Source organism: Neolamprologus brichardi, chromosome 7 (genome assembly GCF_056152115.1).
Source record: "Neolamprologus brichardi isolate AB-2024 chromosome 7, ASM5615211v1, whole genome shotgun sequence".
Taxonomy (NCBI): Eukaryota; Metazoa; Chordata; class Actinopteri; order Cichliformes; family Cichlidae; genus Neolamprologus; species Neolamprologus brichardi.
The window spans coordinates 57515180-57533340 of NC_142110.1; the positions used below are offsets into that span (position 1 = coordinate 57515180).

The following is an 18161-nucleotide window of genomic DNA, read 5'->3' on the forward strand; positions in this document are numbered from 1 at the left end:
CCACTCCTTTGTTGCCCGGGCGGTGTGTTTTGGATCATTGTCATGTTGGAAGACCCAGCCTCGTTTCATCTTCAAAGTTCTCACTGATGGAAGGAGGTTTTGGCTCAAAATCTCACGATACTTGGCCCCATTCATTCTGTCCTTAACACGGATCAGTCGTCCTGTCCCCTTGGCAGAAACACAGCCCCATAGCATGATGTTTCCACCCCCATGCTTCACAGTAGGTATGGTGTTCTTGGGATGCAACTCAGTATTCTTCTTCCTCCAAACACGACGAGTTGAGTTTATACCAAAAAGTTCTACTTTGGTTTCATCTGACCACATGACATTCTCCCAATCCTCTGCTGTATCATCCATGTGCTCTCTGGCAAACTTCAGACGGGCCTGGACATGCACTGGCTTCAGCAGCGGAACACGTCTGGCACTGCGGGATTTGATTCCCTGCCGTTGTAGTGTGTTACTGATGGTGACCTTTGTTACTTTGGTCCCAGCTCTCTGCAGGTCATTCACCAGGTCCCCCCCGTGTGGTTCTGGGATCTTTGCTCACCGTTCTCATGATCATTTTGACCCCACGGGATGAGATCTTGCGTGGAGCCCCAGATCGAGGGAGATTATCAGTGGTCTTGTATGTCTTCCATTTTCTGATGATTGCTCCCACAGTTGATTTTTTCACACCAAGCTGCTTGCCTATTGTAGATTCACTCTTCCCAGTCTGGTAAATGGTAAATGGTAAATGGCCTGTATTTGTACAGCGCTTTTACTAGTCCCACCTAGGGACCCCAAAGCGCTTTACACGTCCAGTCATCCACCCATTCACTCTCACATTCACACACTGGTGGAGGCAAGCTACAGTTGTAGCCACAGCTGCCCTGGGGCAGACTGACAGAAGCGAGGCTGCCATATCGCGCCATCGGCCCTTCTGGCCAACACCAGTAGGCGGTGGTGCAGGTCTACAATTCTTTTCCTGGTGTCCTTCGAAAGCTCTTTGGTCTTGGCCATGGCGGAGTTTGGAGTCTGACTGGTAGAGGCTGTGGACAGGTGTCTTTTATACAGATGATGAGGTCAAACAGGTGCCATTCATACAGGTAACGAGTGGGGGACAGAAAAGCTTCTTACAGAAGACGTTACAGGTCTGTGAGAGCCAGGGATTTTCCTTGTTTGAGGTGACCAAATACTTATTTTCCACCCTGATTTACGAATAAATTCTTTACAAATCCTACCATGTGAATTCATGGATTTTTTTTTTCACATTCTGTCTCTCACAGTTGAAGTGTACCTCTGGTGCAAATTACTGACCTCTGTCATCATTTTAAGTAGGGGAACTTGCACAATCGGTGGCTGACTAAATACTTTTTTGCCCCACTGTAGATATTGGAAGCTAAATCCTCTCTTGCTGGCGAAGACCAACTTTTGTAAATATATTTCTGAGTCGATTACTTTTTTTTGTGAAACTAATAAAAATAATGAAACTTCCCCATCTATCCTATGGGACACTCTAAAAGCCTATAGAGGTAAAATTATCTCTTTTACGTCTTATTCTAATAAACTACGTAGATCCCAGGAGAAAGATTTGGAGAAGGCCATAAAAGAGATAGAATTGTCTCTCTCTCTTACAAATACACCTGATCTTTATAAAGAAAGAATAAGACTTCAAGCGGAACTAGATATTCTTCTTACTTCAGAAGCTGAACAACTTCTCCTCCGCTCTCGAGGGTTAGTATATGAACATGGTGATAAAGCTGGCCGTCTCCTGGCACAGCAACTGAAGACTAAAACAGCGTCAAATCAAATAATACAGATAACCGATGATTCAGGCTTAATAACCTCAGATCCAGATAAAATTAATGATACTTTCAGATCTTTCTTTACTCAACTTTATACCTCAGAATCTTTCATAGATGAAAGCCAATTAAATAGTTTTGAAAAATTGGATCTACCTAAAGTTTCATCTGAAAATAATTTAAAATTAGACGCCCCTATTACAATTTTAGAAATTAAAGAATCAATACAATCAATGAATAGCGGTAAATCACCAGGTCTAGATGGCTACCCGGTTGAGTTTTATAAAGTTTTTTCAGATCAGCTAGCTCCACTTCTACTGCAAATGTTTAATTATTCGTTCAAGCAAGGAACTCTGCCACCTACACTCATGCAAGCCATTATTTCTCTAATTTTTAAAAAAGGCAGAGACCCACTGAGCTGCACATCCTATCGGCCAATATCACTCCTCCCGGTAGACGTTAAAATTCTTGCAAAAATCCTAGCCCGGCGACTAGAATCGATTATGCCCTCAATTATCTCAGAGGACCAGGCGGGATTCATAAAAGGAAGACGTTCATACTCTAACATAAGAAGACTTCTTGGTGTCATTCTTTCTCCATCATCCTCTAACGTTCCAGAAGCTATAATATCTCTTGACGCCGAGAAAGCCTTTGATACAGTGGAATGGGCCTATCTTTTCTTTTCTTTAAGACAATTTAGCTTTAATAATAATTTTGTTTCATGGGTCAAATTACTCTACTCCTCTCCTTGTGCCTCTGTCTGTACAAACAATCAATGCTCCACTCCATTTCCACTTTTCCGGGGGACAAGACAGGGGCGCCCACTCTCCCCGTTATTATTTGCATTAGTGATTGAACCACTCTCAGTAGCTTTAAAAATGGTGAAAGAATTAGGAGGGATTGATAGATGGGGTATAAAACATCAGGTGTCGCTCTATGCAGATGATTTGCTTCTTTATGTGAATTATCCTCTACTAAATATTCCACACATTTTATCAGTATTAAATTCTTTTGGATATTTATCGGGATATAAGCTTAACATCTCCAAAAGTGAATACTTTCCAGTTAATCAAATGGCTGCAGACATACCAACATCAACTATACCCTTTAAAATGGCTAATTTGGGGTATCTTGGAATTGCAATTTCACGATCTCTGAGATTAATGCAGAAACAGAATATTACTTTACTTACAATGAAAGTTAAGTCTGATCTTCAAAGATGGAACTACCTACCGCTGTCTTTAGCTGGTAGGATTCAAATTATTAAAATGAATGTATTACCTAGATATTTATATGTATTTCAGAGTTTGCCCATTTATCTGCCTAAATCATTTTTCAGAACTATAAATGACGTCATTTATTTGGGCCGGTAAACGTCCAAGAGCTAGTCGCTCGCTTCTTTATAGGGATAGATCAGCTGGAGGATTAGGACTGCCTAATTTAATTGGGTATTATTGGGCATCTAATATGTATAATATATTATTGTGGTGTACATCTCCCTATACTAATTGGTGCCAGAGTGAAGCGGCCTCCTGTTCCTCGTCATTACGTGCTTTAGCATGCAATACCTCACAATCGTCCCGATTAAGCCGGTCTTCGAACCCAGTTGTCACTGAAACATTAAAAATTTGGTCACAAATAAGATGTTACTTTGGTTGGCTCACCCTCCCTCTTGCAACCCCGATCTGCAACAATCACTTATTTGTGGTAGCAAAGATGGACTTAAGATTCTCTGTTTTAGAACATAAAGGACTTGGTACTCTAGGTGATCTATACGTAAATGATGTCTGTGAAGGTTCTCAGTCATCCAGGTCATCATAGTCAAAGGAACTTGCAAAGAAAAGCGTCTGGACTTCTTTAAGTTACTTGAAGACGTTTCACCTCTCATCCGAGAAGCTTCTTCAGTTCTAAGGTCAAATGGTGGGGAGTCCCAGATTTAAACCTAGTGAGAGTATCCCCCCACAGAGGGACAAAAGAACCCCCTGCTGATCCTCTAATGGCCTGAGCCAAGGTGTGAAACTGGGTGTGGGTTCCAATCAGCCAGAGTTTCGGGTGAGCTCATTGTGAAACCTGGCCCCACCTTATCATGTGAATTCCTGAGGTCAGATGGCCCAGGATGTGAGTGGGTGTTAAGGCGTCTGGGGAGGGAACTCAAAACTGGATTATAGATGGCAGACAGTCGGTGTCATAAACCACCGCCTCTGTTCAAAGATGGTCGCTCACAGTGGACATAGATGGCTTCTTTCACTCCTCTTTCAAATCGTCATTGGGTAAAAACATCACGTTCACCAGGGAAGACACAAAGGATAACTGTTTGCCTTTCCTGGACTGCGCCGTGCACATTGAAGAGAATGGCAACCTCAACATCGAAGTTTACCGGAAGCCCACACACACGGACCAGTACCTCCTCTTTGACTCCCATCACCCTCTGGAACACAAACTTGGAGTGATTAGGACCCTACACCACCGGGCAGCACATGTTCCCTCTAAGCCTGAAAAAAGGAAAAAAGAAGGAACACACACATGTAAAGGAAGCACTCAAAACGTGCGGCTATCCTAAATGGGCGTTTTTAAAGTCAGCAAAGAGGCACGGAAAAGAGGATCAGACACCAGCGAGGGAGGATAAAAAGGACAGACGCAACAACATTGTCATCCCCTATGTAGCCGGTGTATCAGAAAAACTCAGGAGGGTTTTCTCCAAGCATGACATCCCAGCAGCATTTCAGACCCAGCAACACGCTCAGACAAAAACTGGTTCACCCGAAAGACAAAACTCCAAAACACAGACTTAACAATGTGGTGTATGCTGTACAGTGCAGCGAGGAATGCCCAGACCTCTACATTGGAGAGACCAAACAGCCACTTCACAAGCGCATGGCACAACACAGAAGAGCCACCTCTACAGGAGAAGACTCAGCAGTCCATCTGCATCTTAAGGATAAAGGACACTCTTTCGAGGATGCTAATGTTCACATTTTGGACAGAGAGGACAGATGGTTTGAAAGAGGAGTGAAAGAAGCCATCTATGTCCACTGTGAGCGACCATCTTTGAACAGAGGTCGTGGTTTACGACACCAACTGTCTGCCATCTATAATCCAGTTTTGAGTTCCCTCCCCAGACACCTTAACGCCCACTCACATCCTGGGCCATCTGACCTCAGGAATTCGCATGATAAGGTGGGGCCAGGTTTCACAATGAGCTCACCCGAAACTCTGGCTGATTGGGACCCACACCCAGTTTCACACCTTGGCTCAGGCGATTAGAGGATCAGCAGGGGGTCCTTTTGTCCCTCTGTGGGGGGATACTCCCACTAGGTTTAAATCTGGGACTCCCCACCATTTGACCTTAGAACTGAAGAAGCTTCTCGGATGAGAGGTGAAGCGTCTTCAAGTAGCTTAAAGAAGTCCAGACGCTTTTCTTTGCAAGCTCCTTTGAATGCGTAAATTATGGGTTTTTTTGGTACTTCCAGTTGCGAAACTTTGCAAAGAAATGTTCAACTTTATTCCCACAAATCCCAGCTTCCAGTGGAATAGATTTGGTTCTCAGAGCCAAAACTTTGGTAAAGGGTCATATTTCTTACCTTTATAAACTAGCTTCTCTGCCTAGTGAATCTCTTTTATACAGGACCAAGATGAAATGGGAGTCAGAACTCCATATGAGTTTTTCTGAGTTGTTCTGGGAGGGAGCGGTAAGGGCCATTAATTTGTCTTGTAGTTGTGCCAGACAATTTAAAGTTTTCCACAGATTACACTACAGTAAAGAAAAATTGTCAAAATTATACCCAGATAAATTTGATGATAAATGTAACAGATGCTCACAGATATCTTGCAATCTTACTCATATGTTCTGGGCGTGCCCTAGGTTGTCTGAATTTTGGCATCAATTCTTCAAAATAACTTTGGATATATTGGGTATAAAATTGACTCCGACTCCACATATCGCTATATTTGGCAAACCACCAATTAACCTTCATACTGCAGCTATTCAAAATAACCTTATTGCCTTTGCTTCTCTCATAGCTAGGAAAATAATTTTGTTGTTGTGGAAATCATCTCAGCCACCATTAATGAAAGTCTGGCTACAGGATATCTTAGGACTCTTAAAATTGGAGAAGAGAAAATTCTCCATCAGAGTCTCATCGGATAGATTTTTTTACTCACTGGAAACCATTACTTAAATATTTAGAAAAGTTACCAGCACGAGAAATCTCTCTGTAGTCCACCATATGACATTGTACAAAGTTTTCTGCTATTCCCGGCAGTGGCTGTTCTACCTTATAAGAATACTCTATTTAAAGATATTCCAGCATTATTAATTTGTTTTGACCAAGGAGCAAGTAACCATTAATATTAATATTGTTACTATTGTTGGTTAAGATTTATATCAATATTGATTAATGTTAAGACCTTGTTTTTTGAGGCTAGCAGATGTTAATGTTAATATTAAACTATAAGGATACACACTATTATCTTATTGTTGATTTTTTTGTTTGTTTGTTTGGTGTTTGTTTTGGGGTTTTTTTTGTATGGGTTTTGTATTTTTTGCATGGGTCAATTCATTTTCTCTGTAACATATTCATTTTTACGTTATTGGGAGCGAGTGGGGGGTATTCAGGTACTCATCTCATTTATGGGTTTTTTTGTATGCTATAAAAAAGAAAAAGAAAAAGATTATTACTTCTATATGTACCTGTGTGTTTTATGACAGTTTGGTATTGAAAAATAAAAGAATGAAAAAAAAAAGTTAGAGCAGAAAAGTTCAATACAAGTTTCAGCCCTTAAAATTGAATAAAAGAAGTTAAAGTGTTCTGACGCAGTATTGTAAAAACCAAGCTGGTTTCATAAAGCTAGAGTTTACTCCAAAAAATAATAGCGCTGCCGTATTGCATCACACTCAGTTCATTTCAATCATTTCTTCAGCGAGTTTGATAGCTAGCAAAGTAATAATCATATTTTTTTTTAAAAAAAAATAGCATGTGTAACGTACACGTGCTGGAAAATTATTTACCTGGACTCAGCTATCATGCGACTGGAGACCACATTATGATCACATTATGGGGTGGGTTTCACCCTTAAGCCTGGCTATGGTCATGCAGCAAACATTTATTCACAGCTGTTCTCAGGTGATGACTCATATAATTAATAGTTTGTCAACAACCCTGAGGTTCACATCCAAAGGAGACAAGCCCCAGAGGGGGGACTCTCCACCATTTGTCATTAGAACAAAGTCTCTTGGATAAGATGTAAAACATTTTCACAAACCTGAAGAAGTCTAACTGCCGTCTTTTTTCAAGCTCTCAATACTACCATGACCTGGATGACTGAGAAAGTAGACAGATATAATGTGAAAGTAATGTAATAAATACTCTAATCTATTACTTAACTCGGAAAGTCACGTTCTGCATTACTTTTAAGAAAAATAACAGTAATGTTACTTCTGAGCGAAACTGAGATCTGATTAAGACAGGATATCAACCAAAATTCCAGAAAAAACAAATCACGTAAAAGTTATAAATTGATTTGCATGTCATTTAGTGAAAGGAGTATTCAATCCACTACAACCCAGCCAGAATTATGGCCCCCATTGATGGGCTGTGTACCCGTGTGGCCTATAGATGGGAAAAAAAATCAATTAATCACAGATATGCCACACCTTGTCCATTAAACATATTTTTTAGACTCACGTATTCTTAATGCAGCCATTCACACCCATCGAATAATTTGACTGTACTAACATGCGGCATTTATTTTCTTTTTGCTTTGAACCAAGATCGATTTTTGTAATTTTTTGGAAATTAGACAAATCTGAAATCCAAATAAACAAATCTGATCAATCAGATCACTGTATGTGCACTCTTAACTCAAACACTGAATCCACAATGAAATCGAAATAGTAAAATAATACTATTTTGTTTTTTTTGCAGTGACCCACCATGGCAACAACCTGTTGCCGTTGCCTTTGTGGTCAATACCTAGATACTAAGAGGGAGAATCTATTTGTGTGTACACATTAGGACACCGATTTGTGTTGGTATAGGTTTATATTAACAACACCTATAGCTTTATATTGTTAAATAGTAATTATAAGAGACTGGCGAAACGCTAATGTAATGTACTGCATTACTTTAAAAAAAGGTTTTCTGTGTAATAAAATACTTGAGTAACGACCCCAACACTGATCACAAAAACGAGAGGAAATACCTCCAACCAAATGAAAATCAATAGAAGCATCAATAAGAGAATCGATAAGGAATGAAATCAATAAGTAAATTTGGTAAGTAAGTAAGTTTGGTGAAGATGAGCTGTTACCTGCAGCTCAGTATTGAGTCTAGGCATCGAAGCAGCTCGGCCCTGGTTTTCCAGACCGGAGCCAGTGAATGGAATTCTACTGCTCACACTGGTCTCCATCTTCTTCATCTCTACCGACTCCTGAGCATACAAATACAAACAAAACCCTGCCTCATCAGCGTGCAATGATGACATTTGGAGGTGCATTAAGCAATTTGGACTCAATTTGAGAAGACTACTGGAACTCTCTGGACCCGCCGTATCTCTATAACACCACAATTAGCTAATGGTCTCTTAGCAACAGAGTCCACTAATCACTGACATCAACAATTGATGTTACTAGCAGAACACAGACTCTACCCGCTACTACTCTGTAGCTTAATTATACCCACTGTGTCATTAACAACAATCAACAACAAACAACAATTGTTGTCTTGAGATTGCACACTGCTCCTTTAATTCAGTATTGAGATAACAGACACCATGACACAATGGCTTAAAGATAGGCTAGACTTGTATTATTTGTAATATAATTCTAACCACTATGCTGTTCTCACTGAGAGTAAAGCAAAAGTGAATTATTTGTGAATGAAAACAATCATCTGTACACGGATTACAAGATTATAAGTTCTTCTTACTCTGTGTTAAAGTAAGAAGAGCAGAACCTAGTGAATATGACATGAGCACAGCTGTAGTATTAATGAAAATAGTCAAATAGTAAGGATACTATGTGAAGTCTTGCTTTGACATGAATTACCATATTTAATCAAATTGATATAATCATTTTATAGCAAACATTATTCTATATGGCCATGCTTTTTCTACTGTTTATCTGGGTTTGGGTCTGAGCAGAGAAGCCCACACTTCCCTTACCACGGCCACCTCATCTTGGGGGGATACTGAGTTGTGCCCAAGCTAGCTGAGAGACATAACTCGAGCAAGTCCTGCGTCTGCCCAGTAGACTGCCTAGGGCTTTCCTAAAATTGCTCAACTAGTCAGTTGAGTTCTAGTCAGATGTCTGACCCACGACAAATTGGTTCCTTTCAATGTGGAGAAAAAGTGGCTCTACTCCTGATCAAGCTCCTCAGCCTGTCTTTAAGAGGACAGCCAGCATCCAAAAGAAGCTTATTTCTGCCACGATCTTTGGAATATAGTGTAAACATTGAAATACTTTCACAGCTCATGTTGAACATGAATCCATATGTTTTACCTGATTGATGGCAGTGTCTGAAGTGTCCTCAGATGGGCCCCGGGACATCGTTCTCTTATTCTTAGCCCATGGCACTTCTTTGGGTTTATCAATCACCCAGGAAGATGATGGCTTGATGGTGTGATCTTGACTTGGCCTGTGTGTAATAATCACAGTTCAGTTTAACTTTTACAAGGTCAGCGGTTCCTGTTGTCATTGAAGTCTCAAGTATTCAAAACTAGCTGTAAAACTATTTTAGGATATCTGACACATTGATCAATTAGCATTATTTCTTGTTAATTAAACAGCTATATTATACAACAGCTATAACTCCACTATAATTTCCCATTGTCTTTCAGGCCTTTTAGTCAACTGGGTCATTTCATATTCTTTAAGTGGTAAAAGCAATCAGATTTTTAGAAGATTTCCCAAAGATGAGCTCACGGATCTCACATCCAAAAACTTCCTTTACATCTAACTTTAAGATTTAAATTTTTTGCAAGAACCAGGTCTCAAATAAGAAAGTTGGTCTGCAACGCACCATTTGTACTTTGAAGAACTGACACACACTCACAGGTAAACCGGATTTACTTACTTGTAATAATATATCAATGTGATTTTGGTGATCTCAAAACCTATAATGCTTTTTCTTATTACACTAGGGGATGCTCATAATAAACGTGGCAGAAGTTTAAAAAGCTGAGGAATACACATAAGGTTACATCAAAATTTTTATGGTGGGTTAAAATGGAACGCCAGGACTGCCATAATGAATTAATTAAATACACCATTAAATAATTAATTAAATGTGTCAATAATTAATTAAAATGGAATTAATTAATTAAATAAATAGTTATGACACATGTAATTAATTAATTATTGACACATTTAATTAATTATTTATGAATTTCACATTTTAATTAATTATTGACACATTTAATTAATTATTGACACATTTAATTAATTATTTATTGACACATTTAATTAATTATTTATGTATTTAACATTTTAATTAATTATTGACACATTTAATTAATTATTTAATGATATATTTATTTATTTCATTTTGGCAGTCCTGGCGCCTGGCTCTCATCATGAAATAATTTTATCTGTCAACCTCACCCATCAAACTCAGGGGGCGGGGTTAACGCTGATCGACTCAAAACCATTGCTTTGGCCTGGTGGCCATTGTTTTTAGCACGCAACAACCAGCATGTGGAAACTAACAGAACTGAACTTTGAAAACCCTGTTTGTGTGTGTCACCAAATACAGTTTTAATATTTTTTTAGCCGAGAATGTAGTGGTTTAATCTTCATGTGTCTGGTCGGTTTGTCAAGATAGAGCCTCTTTGCAAAAGTGCTTCGATGATTTCGGAGATGTCTGCCCAGTCTCACGGCAAAGCGTGGATAGACCCGCTCGCCTCGCAAGCAAACGAGCTGTTATTACCACCGACAAAGCTCAGGCCCCGGTACACAGCTGTAATAACCCCCGCTGACACGGGCTTCTTTTACTGAGGTTATATTTATCAGGGTTTTATTTCCTGATGTTCGTCATACATGTTTCAGTCGCCAATTCTGAATTATAACTAACATTAAAAACATGTTTAAGGAGGAGAGAGAGCAAATAAATTCGATTAACAGCTGATCTGTTTTTGTTCAGTAATCAGCGTGACCTGTGTATAAACGCATAAAAGAGATAACGTTGGTGTTTCCGTCATGTAGTAACTGCTGGCTTTAACTGTACAAAGGTTGTTCGAAACTATGACACACATACAGACTTCATGATGTTCGGCTAATATTTTTATTGTGAATATTAATCATGAGGGTAAATGGACCTGTACACCACAGAGCGAGGTCAGCATATCCACGATATCTTCAGCTCTCTGAGGTAACACAGAGTTTCCCAGCTGACTAATCTAACTGTCATCTACGAATAATTCACGGCTCATATCAATATGATTTTACAGAAAAGCATCCTTAATACTGCCAACTATTCCAGAGACGTGAACATCTACAGCATAAAGAACACACAAATATAGCAGTCTAACGCAACACTGTAGATGAACCGTCAGTTTGTGAAAGTGGAATGAAAGTGATTGGTTGAACAGGTGTTCGTGATCTGTGTTTTCTGCATTTTCATCAGCGTAAGAGACTCAGCAGTTATAACAGTTATACATTTAATAAATTACCAAATGAACGCAAGAAACGAGCAAACCTGTTCCAACAATTTGAGTTTGTATTCCCTCAGCTGCAGACTGTTTAAATGTTTGAGAGGAAGATTAGATATAAAGCAATCGTCAAACATAGACTCCGTCTGCGTTCACATTTGATATAAGGCCAGGACGGATAATGGCTGTGTCCTGTTTTAAGATCATACATGTAAAATTGTTGTCTGACCTCCGTCGATCCAGCCGCTCAGAGTTAACTGAAGTTAACCTGGATAAATTATAGTTAAGGAGTATCACAGATAACACCCACGTGAGCTGTGTGACTGTTCACCACTACACTGAAATCAGTAGGCTATTACTGAAATACACGTGCTATTTCATAAACTATGATATAAATACTAAAGTCCTACTAACATGTTTAGTTTTAAAGGACACCTTCCTGCCTTATTAGCAGTATTAGTTTTCTTCTAACATCCAGAAGTCTGCACCATGTGTTTCATAGTTTGTAACAAACCTTTGACAGTTAAACATAACATGACCGAAAAAGCAAAAAAATAAATAAAAAGAGAGAGAGAGAAAAAATCACACAAATTATATGTTAACCTCATTTATTTTTAGTTAAGTAAACTCTAAAAATTCTAACAGATCGCTGGTGCTTAGAAAACCTATTAAAAAACAGATGATATAATATTTCTGTCCAGGTTGGAGTCTGCATTATGAACATGTAGTTGGAAACTCTGCTCCTCTCGGTGGAAATGCGCCTTCTCTTTCCTCTTTGTATAAAAACATTTTAAAAGTCAGTTTAATCTCAAAATTTACTGTTAAATCCAAAACACACCAGATAAATAGTTCAGTCTAACACATGTGCCAGTGAACCATTAAACGTCTGTAAAACTGTGCAGTTCTGAAACGTAACTTTAACCTCAGCCAAACCGATTTGCTCAGTTGTAAATAAAACAGCCAAGTAAACGTGACCCGACAGACAGAACCTGAGTGAATTAAGTCCAGCGTTTAACCACTGAGAGCTAAAACTCAGGTGAGGTTTCAAAGCTGTGCCGGTGATTGGACATCAGCCGCTGATGAAGTGGGTTCGCCTATAAAGTGCTCTGTTGGGAAACAAGCTCCAGCAGCTCTGCGCTCGGGAAAAACTATATTTACTTATCTTGTGCAGAAAAATGTGCTGACGTTGCGTAATATCGAGCACCGGCTGCCCAATTAAACTGTGACTATCACCAGGTAACGTGGGCGTGTTTCTTGAATTAGCAGCAGGTGTTAAACAGCTGACAGGTGAGGAGGAGGATGCATGCAGGTAAACTGAGGGTCTGTTGAGCTGATCGCTGGTTTCGTGAGAAAAATGTCAGCTCGTTCTTTATGTTACGGAAGCACAGAGACACAAGACCAGGTGGAAAGAGACGATCGTTCGGTGAAAATGAGAATCTGCGAATGCAACACGTGGAACACGGAGAGTGGAATATGTAAACAAACCGGTTAACGTAACCCCCTCGGTGCACTCTGCATGCTGACTGTTAGCAGAGCTACTGAAATCTCTGAAAACATCTGAGCACCTTTGCAAACATGTTCTATGTTGACAACCTGACCAGACATGTGAAGATTACTGCGCGACATTCGCGGCTAAAACACTGTTAAAAGTGTAGTTGGTGACAGAAAAACGGGGTATTTTAAAACTACACCACCAACATTGCTGCCTGTGATTTGAAATGCATTCTGGGATACCTGGCTGCCCCAAGTCTACACAAGCAATCGATTATCTAGGATCGACCTGTTTTGACTTACTTTGCACGGCAACCAATCAAATGTTAGAGAAGCTGCATGGGCAGCGTTAACCCCGCCCCCTGCGTTTGATGGGTGAGGTTGACAGATAAAATTATTTCATGATGAGAGCCAGGCGCCAGGACTGCCAAAATGAAATAAATAAATATATCATTAAATAATTAATTAAATGTGTCCATAATTAATTAAAATGTGAAATACATAAATAATTAATTAAATGTGTCAATAATTAATTAATTACATGTGTCATAACTATTTATTTAATTAATTATTTCCCATTTTAATTAATTATTGACACATTTAATTAATTATTTAATGGTGTATTTAATTAATTCATTATGGCAGTCCTGGCGTTCCATAGGTTAACAGCTCCGGCTTCACAATGGGTTACAGAGCTGAGTATGTGCTGTAGTATGATGCTAAACTAATGCTAAAACACAACAAACAGCCCTTTGCTCATCAGTAAAATGTCTTCTTGCATTTGTCAGTAGACTAAGACAGTACATTAGTTTATTTAGTTTTAAAATAAGTAGCTATTGTCTATGAAGCCATTAATTTTACTGGCAAATACCTCCTAGAGGCAAAGAAGGTACTGGAGTAAAAAGAATGTGCACATAAAAGTATTACATTTATTTCAGTTTTGATTTTCTCTCCACTATGACCTTCACACAATTTTATAGAAGACTGGCATAGCAGAATAAACTCTGCAGGGCCACTGCAACATAAATGCATGCAGTTATGAAAGAAGTAATCAGATCTTTTACCTAAGTTTAAGACCCAACCCATCAAAAATAGCCAGAAAATTCTGATTTTTTGGAACTGAGATGTTTAACTAGAAAGCGAAAATTTCAGAAGAAATTTTAAGTGTGCCTATGCCGCTGCTAATCAGTGTAGTTTGCCATTCATACGGCTACAGAGAGCAAAACTCACCAGAGCAGCCATTGTCCACCATGAACTATGGTAAAAACAAACACCGCTCGCGCCTCACAGATGACAGCTTAAAGTTTTGTGTAAAGATGAGGTGACTTCGTACAGCCCCGATTTGCAGACGCTGTGCACAGAGGTTCATGAGCAGAAGTCCCATTGTACCACGGCAGACCCGGCAATGTTTGCATGTACACGCTTTGTAGCATTACTTTATTGACCACTTTTCACACATGGTTACTGTACCCACACAGCCGGCTGTAGCTTTTCATCTCACAGCCCAACACATACCAAAAAAAAAGAACAGCTGAGAAAGCACAGACTTTATGCCTGAGAGGCGTGATTGCAGATGCCGCTCAGGTGGGTCCACCTCCCCTGCAGCGGCACTGCAGTCCACGCCGCGCCACACACATCAAACATGTAAAATAAATATTTGTGCACTTTTGCATTCACTTTTTGTTTTTTGTTATTTTTACACAGTGTTCTGAATGATTAACAATGGTCTACAGCCAATCTTGTGTATTGTTATACAAACTTTGGTTGTAAGATTCAGATAACTACTTAATAAAAGCTAAATATTTTATATGAGAGTAAGAAAGAAAAGTATCTTTGTGCCCCCCTTTCCCTGTGAATGCCCTACCTGGCCCCCTGGCAAAAGCTTTGCTAGATCCGCCCCTGCACAGTTACCAGCTGTCTCTCAGAAACAGTTCATAACTTCCCTTCAACTCATTCATGTCACCTGTTTCTCCATCTCCAGTTCAGCTCTGATGATTCAGTGAGGACATCTCCTGGTTCCAACCAGCCGCCTTTACAGCTGTGGCTCCAGCAAACATCAGCTGATACTAGAAATTAATATCAAATAAATTCTAACAGCAGCTGATCAAGCTTAAACGTGCAGCTGTTGTTTAGCGCGATAAACAAACAAGAGATCAAAGCCCATCATTGATCAGTTTCATGATTGAAGTTGCAACAGGCGAGAGAATGACAGGGGAGGCTGCATAACGACAGAATAAATCCAGCTTTGTGTATTCTTCTGTTCTACCTGAAGTACGGGACAAACTGTGTTCCTTTTCAGCTCAATACGAATTGCTAATATTTTCTCTGAATGCGGGATGATTCCGTTTGCACGGGACGGTTGGCAACTCTACTAACTAACCTTATGAATACAATAAAGTTCACCATCAGTAACACAGCACCCACCCAGCTGTATAGAAAATCTGTCATGCTAGCTAGCGCGCAGTACGACTTATTGTAACTGATTGTAAAAAGTCAGCACAACAAAAATATACATAACATCTTACCTGACATTCAGTTCACCGGACACTCGTACCAGAGAGAGGGGTGAAACGAGACAGAGAACCGCTCTCGGTGTAAGCAAGGGCCAGTCGCTCGCGGCCACCTCGCATCTCTCTTCCCCCCCCCCCCCCCCCCCCCCCATCTCCTTTCTGTCATACACCGGTGGCTAGCTGCCCTCTGTTGTAGCTCCGCGTTAGCCACCACAAAACAACTTATTTTTTCCACATCGAACAGCATCTGGACAATCCACCACCTTTCACTGTTTTTACTGTTACTAAAATGAATAAATGAATCACCAGCCCAGTCCAAGTCCAGCAGCCAACCAAGAGTGATCACGAAAGACTAGGGGGTGAAACGAGAGCGTGAGCCGGCCTGGGTGTCAGCCAGCCCAGCCTGGGTGTCAGCCAAGCCGCGCTAGCCAGCTAGCCGGCTAGCTGCCATGCGGCGCTAGAAGTAACATCGTGAGAAAACTGTTGCTAATATGGGACTTCTTGATAAAACGAGCAGATATTTGAAGTTTACACAACTACATTCTCGCCTGAAAATATCTTAAAAGTTTATTTTGTGACCTAGAAACACGAATAAGAGGAATATAAAAACGAGGTGGCAGCCGCCATTGTTTCACTCGGTAGAGGCGTACTATGAATTGTGGGATTTGGAGTTTTCCACCAAGCATACATCCTTTCGCTTACCGTAAGTATTCAATGGTTCGCGCAACCTTTAAACTTCCAATGGCTCCTGAAAGCAGCAACGCTGTGCGCGCCGTTGATATTGTCATCACTACGGTAATCCAAATAAGGCTAGACAGTAGTGATGTGCAGATCGATCCTGAAATATCGATTCCTCCGATACCAGTCATTTATGTTCTAGAATCGATTCTCACATTAAAATATCGATATTTTAGTAATTTAGGGTTAATTTGTAGTTTATCATTAACAGGAACACAGTGGAAAGAAACTATAACATTCGGATTGTCTACATTCAAAGGAACTACTTCCTCTTCCGCCTTTCATAGTCATGTGCGAAATACGGCTGTATAAATGTCTCGCAGCCCCTTGGCGCGCGCACTCACAACAATGACTGAGCGTAATTGTGCGGACGTATTTTACCTCCGCAAACAGCTGAGTCATGGTTTGCGATACATGTGGCAAAAAAAGTGCTCCAAGAGTGAGGTGTTGTGGCCATACTTTCCCAACCTTGAGACCTCAGAATTAGGGAGACATTCAAAAGGGCTGTTGGGGGGGGTGATAAATATATTTTACAGTGTTTATTTATCGGATAAAATACGTTAAATGTCACCGTTATTATTGGCCGGCCCGGAAACAGCGGGGGTGTCCAAATTCAGAGGCAGCTTCCACCTGAGGACCCGGCCTTCGTGGTCTAAAGAAAGCCGGGTAGTACGTCACAAGCTCCCTCGGTGGAGTGAAACTGCCGTCTGGTCCTTGCTATCTAAAATATAACCGGGCGCTGGCGTAAACCCTCGACCGTCCCACACTTTCTTTAATTAGTTTTCTGTTTGATGTTTATTCAGCTGTGTGAAAACCCCGGAGGAACCCACCCGATGGATTAATAAAGTTAAATTTAATTTAATCTAATCTAATAAATTTAATCTCAGCCAAACCGATTTACTCACGAACAAATAAAACACTGAAAAAGCCAAACAATAACATTTTTAAGTTATCAAAGTGACTTATATATCATGTTTAACCCGAGTAGCGAATTGGCTGGGCCGCGCTATGAATTCTGCGATATGGTTTTTCAATTTTGTTGTCCAGGTGGAAATTCGAGAGAATGGTGGCTCCGGGATTCTCCCGGAAAAATCGGGAGGGTTGGCATGTATGGTTGTGGCAACATCACTAACCTCGTCAAACACCTCAGAGTAAATCATATCACAGAATATGAGGCGTGTATGTTGAGGTGAACTGAAGAGGAAGAGAGGGACAGGTGCTGCTAGGGCGAGACAGACGTCTCTCACAGAGTCCTTTAGTGCTGCAGGCAGGCAAGGTGTTCAAATAGCACAACTTCAGATTTTTATTTCTGTATGATGAACTCTGCATTATTAAGTGATAAGAACAAGTAATCTGATGTCCTGTAATCATTATGACGCTATAATTTGAGATACAATAAATAAAATAAGTTTTTGTACAAAGTATCGGTATCGGATCAGTATCGTCGATACCACCCTGAATATTACTTGGTATCGGATCGGAAAGGAAATCAGTGGTATCGCACATCACTACTAGACAGGCCGTACTACTCCCAGCATGAAGTCTGTTTCAATGGCGCCAAAAGATGAATCTTTCCCAATTTGCACTAAAATCTAAATATTTAAAAAACTATAAAAGTCATAAACACCAAAAGTCATAGCATACTAATCCAGATCCAGCCGCACAAAATGATATAACATATATGACCCTTGTCTCAAAACTGTGCGACAGATAAGCACGGGAAAATATGCACTAAAATATTAATATTTAAAAAACTATAAAAGTCATAAACACCAAAAGTCATAGCACACCATTCCAGATCCAGCCGCACAAAGTAATAAGTGTGCCTCTTGGCATAGGCACACTTAATAATAAATCCGAGAAATAGTAATAAGTGTGCCTCTTGGCATAGGCACACTTAATAACCTTTATAACAAAACCTACATTTTTTGCTATATCTTGTTGTTTACTATATAATTTTATGATATAGTTATGATATATTTTTTTATTGCATTTG

At 40.0% G+C, this 18161-nt stretch overlaps 1 protein-coding gene across 1 annotated transcript in view; it reads right to left on the reverse strand.

Annotated features, from left to right (window-relative positions):
- Window positions 1-18161, reverse strand: part of LOC148102245 (voltage-dependent N-type calcium channel subunit alpha-1B-like) — a 224611-nt gene that overhangs the window by 50932 nt on the left and 155518 nt on the right. Inside the window, exons 34-35 of the mRNA XM_087842717.1 lie at window positions 9280-9415; window positions 8091-8210 (exon numbers count right to left, since the gene is read on the reverse strand). Coding sequence (XP_087698843.1) covers window positions 8091-8210; window positions 9280-9415 — 256 coding nt within the window. The remainder of the gene's footprint in view (window positions 1-8090; window positions 8211-9279; window positions 9416-18161) is intronic.